General features: G+C 61.7%; 1 protein-coding gene across 1 annotated transcript in view; it reads right to left on the reverse strand.

Annotated features, from left to right (window-relative positions):
• The window catches only part of ZBTB47 (zinc finger and BTB domain containing 47), a gene marked incomplete at its 3' end in the record, with an annotated part of 10,053 nt that overhangs the window by 831 nt on the left and 1,154 nt on the right, over window positions 1-8,068 (reverse strand). Inside the window, 4 exon segments of the mRNA XM_014534935.1 lie at window positions 224-339; window positions 1,637-1,784; window positions 3,476-3,771; window positions 3,774-4,938. Of these exon segments, the coding sequence (XP_014390421.1) occupies window positions 224-339; window positions 1,637-1,784; window positions 3,476-3,771; window positions 3,774-4,857 (1,644 nt within the window).

The raw sequence follows: 8,068 nt of genomic DNA on the forward strand, positions 1-8,068 counted from the left end.
CGCCTGGCTGTGTGGGGTTGGGGTTAGGGGTGGAATGGCAGAGTGCGGGGTGGGGGCAGGCCGGCGGGTGACCAGGAAAGGATGGAGTGAGAAGCAAGGGCCACAGACATCAGAGGGAGGGCCCCTCTCCTTCAGAACCCTGTACCCCTGGCTTTTAGACAGTTGCTGTCCCTGCCCCCTGCCCTGCCCTGGCGGCCGGGGGCAGGGGGAGCGGGGAGCTCACCTCACATCGGAAGGGCTTCTCCCCTGAGTGCTGCAGCGAGTGCACCTTGAGGGACATGCTCCGTTTGAAGGACTTCCCGCAGGTCTCGCAGGTGAAGGGCATGTCCTTGGTGTGAGCTACAGGGCGTGCACATGGCGGTCACAGCTCTGGGGGACCCCGCCTGCCCTGGGGCCTGCCTCAGTCTCTGTCCCAGGACCTGGGGCTGCCCCCAGACAGGCCCCCCTTCCCCGTGGGCTCCTTCTCCATCTGCTCTGAAGGCTGGTCCGACAAGCGTGGAAGGAAACCCTTGTGGTTCTTTAGCCTCTGAAATAGCCAAGGCCGCCTCACCCTCCAAAATTTCGGATGGAAGGATCCTAATGGGACCGGCCTCAGCTCGAGTCCTGGCCCAGCCCTGGCTCCCTGCACGGCCTCGGTGGGCCCGTGTCTTCCTCTACAAAAGGAGGCTAGGGGTGGTACTGTGCTCACCGGTGGGGGCTTTACAGGGGATGGCACCTCTAAAAGTTAGCGGCACTCCCCCCAGAACCCATGGACAGATGAAGCAGATCTTGGAGGAAGTAACTGGAGGCAGGGGGACCCCCGCAGAGCTCAGGGCTGGTGAACCTGAGCCCAGGAAGGGCCACCAATCCTGTTTCACCCCAGCATCTCCTGGCTGAGACCTAGGTCCCGGGTCCCAGGTCCCAGGTCCCAGGCAGTTCACGCAGGAGGCCCCCAGCACCGTCTGGTGGAGAAAGGGGGTAAGGCCCACCTTGGCCACCATTCCCTTAGCCCCGTCGTCGGCAAACTGCGGCTCGCGAGCCACACGCGGCTTTTTGGCCCCTTGAGTGTGGCTCTTCCTAAGCCTTAGGAGTACCCTAATTAAGTGAATAACAATGTACCTACCTATATAGTTTAAGTTTAAAAAATTTGGCTCTCAAAAGAAATTTCAGTTGTTGTACTGTTGATATTTGGCTCTGCTGACTAATGAGTTTGCCGACCACTGCCTTAGCCCAAGTCTATGAGCAGGCAAGGAAGGGAGGGCCAGCCATGCCCAAGGCAGAGGGGAGGCCCCACACACACTTGGGGAGCCTCCTCACTGTGTCCAGGCGTGACCCGGGGGGAGGGTTGCATTCAGAAGAGCCTGAAGCCCTGTGAGGGCCCGAAGGTAAGAAAGAATCAGAGGCACAGCTGTCCTCAAACTGAGGCAGGGCCTGTGCAGCTGGATTCTGGTCCCCGCCTGCCATCTCGTCCAGGAGGCCTTGTGCAGCGTGCGACCTGCCCAGGCCACACCTGGCACTGCAACCAGCTACCCCAGGCCTCCCCGCCAGAGGGGCCCTCTCACCCCTTCACACTGCCCTTGGATGTGGAGTCCTTCCCAGCACACCCACCAGCTGGCCAGCTCTGCCCTCAGGCGCCTCCCGCAGGGCCTAGACTCACCCACCATGTGCTTGCGCACATGGGCCATGGTGTAGAACTTCTTCTCGCAGATCTCACACGAGAACTTCTTCTCTGCGTAGCCGTGCACAATCTTGTTGTGCTCGTGGAGGGACCACAGCTTCTTAAAAGCTTTGCCGCATGTCACACACTGTGGGGCGAGAGGACTTTAGGCCCCGAGTTCTGAGTTAGGACTGTGTGACATAGGACAAGTCGCTGCCCCTCTCTGGGCCTCCTTTTTTTTTCCGCCTGAATTGTGCTGGAGAGAGAGCCCTTGAGACCAAGGACCCGTGCGATCTGATATCCTGGGACTTGCGGGTAGGAGCTCCCTAAACACCCACCCACCACCCAGGACAGCAGCCTGGTCCCCTCTTCATCCTTGAACTTAACTAGAACTTCTCCCAGGAGGCCCCTCTTCTGTGCTCATCCTCCCGCTGCTGTTGGAGGGGAGACACCTGGCTGGCTGAAGGGCCACAGGGGGTGTGGAGAAGCCCCTCTGAGATAACAGGTCCGGACAGAGTTGGGCCATTATCTCTGCAGCCTCCTCTCCCTGCTGGGACCCATGCCCTGATGCCATGGAGATCACCAAGGAGATAGGTCTCAAAGGGTTGCTGTGGGAAGGGGGGGGGGGCAGCGCTGTAGAAGGTACCAACTCCCATGGGCAGGGCAGGGTGGTGGGAAACTTGAGGTCACACTCCCCTCCTCCTCTTCCCCTGAACCCTCCTCCTGCCTATCCCTGCAGGACACCCCCAGAGGCCTGGAGGCAAGGCCAGGGCTCGAGCGGAAATTGGGTCAGGGTGGTCAGGTTGCCCGGGTCGGAAGGAGCACAAGTATCTTTCTCCTTCGGAGGGAGGCTCAAGTGTGTGGCAGGGGGAGAGCCAAAGAGCAGCCCAGCAGGCAGGCGAGTGGGAACAGGTACTGGAAGGTGGAGCAAGAGACCAGGTAACCCCCAGGTAACACTTTCTCCACAGGGCACTGCAATTAGCAATTAGTTCAGGCAATTAGCACCTGCCTACCTGCGGCCTCACCTCACCACCGCTCAGCCACAAAGGTAAAAACCAGCCTGGCTGGCCCTGCACGGCCCACATCTGAGAGGCCAGGCTGGCATCGACTTGGGCTGGCCCCGCGCCTGGCAGCCAGCCCAGCTCCCCACTTGGCCCCAGCAGCCTCTGCTCTTCCCAAATTTTTCATCCAGTACCTCTTCCCCAGGCCCAGGCCAGCTGGCATCTCCAAAGAGCTGAATGCAGGGACTCCTTCCTGCCCAGCTGCCCCTTACTCTACTCGGCCTTTGTGGCGAGTGGAAAATGGCACCCCGCTCTGGGTAAATGCCTCCTCCCTTCATCTATGCTTTTCTGCACTGCCGATCTGTGAGACTATACAAAGTGGCCCCGCTGGCCGTAGGGTAGCCCTAAGGATTTGCTAAAACACTGACTCATCCCTCCTCACAGCTGGCTGTCCCCAGTCTCATGTGCTCAGGCAACTCTCTCCTCTCATCCTCCCAACCGCGTTCCCTGGGCCCTCTGGCCAAGGGCACTGCTTGTTCTAGTCTTATCTGCACATCTTTCCAAGTGTCAAAGCCCAGAGCTCTCCGACTCCTCCCGAAAGCTCTCCTTGACGTTCTCGCCACCCTGGGCCCCACCCTCTTGGTTCACCCTGGGCCCGGGCTGGGCCCGCTGTCCAGGGGGCTAAGTCTGGTCTCCCCAGACTGTCTGGGCCATGCAGGCAGCAGGACCCAGGATGTCCAGGGCCCAGCTCTGGCCTGGCCCCGCCTGGCTGGCTGTGGCCTCAGCTGGCCTTCGGCCCTGTCCCGCCCCGTCCACCATGAAGCGGCCTGAGACCCACCTGGATGTTGCGCTCGCAGTCCGTCTGCCGGTGCAGCAGCAGCTCGCTCTCCAGCAGGAAGCGCTTGCCACACTGGTCGCAGATCTGCATGCGGCTGTGGGTCACATTCATGTGTTTCTCCAGGTACCAGCGGTTGTTGAACACGCGCGGGCACTTCTGGCACGGGTGGTGCTGTTTCTCCTCCAGCTTCACCTTGGCCCCCAGCCCATCAGTGGCCTGTGACCCTCGTGCTGGCGCCGGGGCCGCTCCGGGGGGCTGCTTGGGCCTCTTGCCACCCTGCCCAGCCTCCTCGGAAAAAACCGCGTGGCCATGCGACTGTGGGGAAGGGGCTCTGCCCGGCTGCCCCTGCGCCCCGCTGGCCCCTGTCTGACCCCCACCTCTTCTTCCTCCTCTCCCTCCTCCTCCTCTGAGCTGTCCTGATCCTGCTCACTCTGTCCTTCCTCTTCCTCCTCCTCGTCCTCCTCCTGTTCACTGTGCCCTTCCTCCTCCTCGTCCTCCTCCTCCTCCCCCTGACTACCACCTTCCTCCTCCTCCTCCTCCCCTCCACTGCCACCACCCTCCTCCTCTACTTCCTCCTCCTCCTCTTCCTCATTGTCCTCCTCCTCCTCCTCCTCGTGTCTTTGCAGCCCGTCCTCCCGGCCCAGCACCATGGTGGCCGGGCCTGTGGCAGCACCCGGCTTCCCCTCGGGCGTCGTGGACACGTGCAGTGTCTGGTTGTTGAGGTTCACCTCCACGATGATCTGGGACTGCTCCTGGTGGCTGTAGGTGCCGGATCCCCCAAGCTCTTCCTCCAACTCCTCCCCACTCTCCAGCTTGCACAGGCTGGCCGGGGGCCCGCCAGCCTCCTCCACGCTACTCTCCTTCTCCTCCTTGAAGAAGGGCTGAGCTGGCCCAAGGGTGGCAGGCACTGTGCCACCCGCAGTCCCTGCCCCGTCCTCCACGCGCACAGAGTAGGGATCAGGGCCCTCTCGGGCGTAGATCTTGGGCAGGCCCGGGGTATCGGCCTCCTGCTTGATGTCACAGTAGTAGGGTGGCGGGGCTGGGGTGCAGCTGGCAGCTGGCTGGGCCAGGGACGCGGCGATGTCAGCCATCTGCAGCAACGAGGCAGCGCTGAGCACCTCGTGGACGTTGGCCGCGTTGACCAGCAGCTTGGACGTGTAGATGAAGTTGAGGATCTGCTGCAGGCCGCCGGGCGCCAGCGCCTCCAGGGACAGCTCCACACGCTGCAGCTGCTTGTTCTGGGTGAAGAGCGAGTGAAAGAACTGGCTGTAGGCGGCCAGCACGCCCTTGTGCGCCGGGAAGACACTGCACTGGGGCACCAGCACCAGGTCCACGTCGCAGAGGTCAGGCTGGAAGAGGCGCTGCTCATTCAGACGGCCCATCAAGCAGGCGAAGTGCAGAGCCACGTCCTCCACCAGCGAGAACTCAGCCGCCGGTGAGTCGGTTGTCTTCTCAACCAGCAACTGCGGGGCAGAGGGCAGAGGGCAGAGGTCAGGTCAAGGCCAGCATAGCCCCTGCACTGCCCACGCCCACCGTCCAGGAGGCAGCCCACCCTTCACTCCTGGCTCCACGTTACACAAAAGGAGCCAGAGCTCCAGCCAGGAGGAGGAGGAAGAAGCAGGATTCAAGCTCGAGTCAAGTCAGCTGCCCTCAGAGCTCAATTTCTGATCATGACTTTCTGAGGCCAAAGATCAGTTAACTTTTCTGGGCCTCCAGCTCTCCTGTTGTGAAACAGGAAGTCATCGGGGAAAGAGAGAGGAAGTGGAGGACTAGGGGGACTCAGTGTCCAGGTGTGCCAGAGGCCTAGCGGTTTCCCGGGATGCGGGACTCTCAGTGCTAAAAGCAGGGCCATCGGGGGCACACGGGACTGGGTGGTCACCCCAGCCGGGACATGGGCATTTCCTGAGCTCATGGATTCTCTCCCCACCAGGTCACTTGCACAAATAAAACCAAGCCCGCCCAACCACAGACACCTCGCGCACAGAAGTCAGGCTTCAGACTCGCTCACTGCCCAGCCTCTGGCTGCTGGACCCCTCACCTTACCAACAGTGGGCGCTGCAACAGCGGCCGGCGTGGCTCAGTGGTTGAGCATCTACCTATGAACCAGGAGGTCACGGTTCGATTCCTGGTCAGGGCACATGCCCGGGTTGCAGGCTCGATCCCCAGTGTGGGGCGTGCAGGAGGCAGCCGATCAATGATCCTCTCATCACTGATGTTTCTATCTCTCTCTCCCTCTCCCTTCCTCTCTGATATCTATCTATCTATCTATCTATCTATCTATCTATCTATCTATACCTTCTGTGAAGAAATCCATGCCCAGGGCCTGTGACTTCTCCCTACCCGGTCCTGCTGCCCTGCTAGAGGCAGCTAGTGAGGTGGGGCCAGCCCCTCATCACAGGCTTAATCTTTCCTGGCTCCACCACAGTGGCCTCCCTGAAAGGTGGGTGCCACAGACAAGCAGGCTTCCCAGTCCCTTGTATGGGTCCAGCACACAGCAGATGCTCAATTAATATCTGCCGACTACCTACCTGGCTGGACCAACCCCAAAGGTTCCAGGTTCTGACCCTCCTCGGATCCTGTCCAGCCAGGTCAGAGCATCCTATATTTGAGGACCTTGGCCCACAGCCACAAAGCCATCAGCTCCCCTCCCCCAAGCACCTCTGCGGAGGCCCTAGGATGAAACCTGGGTCCCATCCATGCAACGCCCCCCCCATGCCCATCCTTCCACTGCTCAGGCGGCAGTAGGTGGGCACACACTGGGCAGGGAGGTATGTGGTGGGTGTCTATTCTCAACTTCTCAGTCACCTGAATGAGAATCTGCCCTGGGCCTCAGAATGGGCCTCAAGTTGCCACCAGGGACAACCTACTCCCAGTCCTGGCCTGGGCCCCACCCTTCACACCCAGCAGCCCAGGGCAGCACCCACCCCACACTCACTCAGACCCCACTCTGGCCAGGCCTTGGCCATGAACAGCATCTTCCTCGAGTTCTCCCCATGCGTCCTGCCCCCCAGCCAAGAAGCCACCCATTTGCCCCTCTGTCTCAGGGCTGCCGGCCTGTCCAGGCCTGGCCAATCTAACCGGGATATGGTGCCAAGCACCTCCCATTTCCCTCCCCTGACTCCGTCTAACTCATCTTCTGGGACCAACTCCTGATGCACAGATGGGGAGACTGAGGCTCAGAATGAGAGTCCCAGGTGAGCAGTAGCAGAGCCCTTGGCCTCCCAATTTCCTAAGGCCACCCTTCCCTGCTGGGCTGGACACTACTCCATGTTGATGGAGTTCTTGACCTTTAATGACTTAAAAAGCAGGACGCGGTGTCCAGGGACCCTCTCACCCAGGGGACCAGCTGTGCTTCCTCAGACTCCCCCCGCACCCCGCCTCCTCCCCAGAGCTGCTGCCACCTGTAGGTGAGGGGTCAGGGTGCAACTTAGGGGCTCCTTAGGGGCTCCGGTAGCCAGATAGTGGCAGAGAAAGTGGTTTGGAAAAGGGCTGGCCAAAGCCTGGCCTGTTGGGGGGAGCCCACCCAAGGCCACTGGGCCCCCATCTACCCACTCCCCCTTCACAGAATGCCCTCCAGTGCCTGCTTTCCATGGGGAAAGGGCAGTGCCCAACCTTCCTGTGTGCAGGTCCGGACCCAGGTCCCAGGCAAGGCCTGGCCAGGGCCCCGTGGCTTCAGCGGAGGAGGAGGGGTTAGCCTGGTGGGTAGTGCTGCCCCAAAGACTCCATTCACAAGGCAGTACCCCAGCTCAGCCAGCACCTCCCGGTCTCTCAGGACTGAGCACTGTGACTGGACGTCTTTGAGAAGGCACACAGCCGCTGCCTGAGTCCATCCCTGGCAGCCCTTCAGCAGGCACAGCTGCCCCCTAGCCTGGCTCCTTCCACCCGGGCCCACCAGCTGTGCCCGCCTCCCCAGCCAGATGTGCCTGTTCCCTGAAGCTGCAGATGCCCCTCCCCATCTGGCTGTGCCAGCTGCAGCCACACACCCCACCCCAAGCCCAGGCCAGCCAGGCTGAGATGCAGGAGGAGGGGAGTGGTCATGTATTCCTGGTGCCAAGGGTTTCATGCCCTCCAACTCCCGCCCCCAAGTCAGGCTGGGGGAAACCAGGGGCCAGGGATACCTGCCCAGGTGCTCACCCAGGTCGGAGCTTCTGCGCCTGAAGGATACCCTGCCTCATGGCCGGGAAGCCACTGGCTCCTCACCTGCCCCAGCACCTCCCAGGATGAAACCTGGGCTCCAGCTACACCCCCACCCCCACCCCCACCCCCAGGACAATCCTTCCAGGGCAGGCAGCAGTGGGTGGGCCCAGTCTGCGCAAGGGGCACAGGCTCACGACTTCCAGGCTCCTCCTTTTGGGGAGGAGGGGTGTCTATTCCAATCTCCTCTGAGCTTATGCCTCCCTCCTTCCCGGGGAAACAGGCCCAGAGAGGGCGGGGGACCAGCCCAAGGTCACACAGTAGTTTGGACTGGAGCCGCGGGCGACCCCCCGACACACCCCGCGGGGCCCAGGCACCCTGAATCCCGAGGCGGGGAGGTTCCGATGCCCACGTGTCCCAAGGCCCAGGCGGGAATCCGACCTCCCCCTCCCCCCATCC

The sequence above is a fragment of the Myotis brandtii genome, unplaced genomic scaffold (genome assembly GCF_000412655.1).
Source record: "Myotis brandtii unplaced genomic scaffold, ASM41265v1 scaffold134, whole genome shotgun sequence".
In the NCBI taxonomy this organism is placed as follows: domain Eukaryota; kingdom Metazoa; phylum Chordata; class Mammalia; order Chiroptera; family Vespertilionidae; genus Myotis; species Myotis brandtii.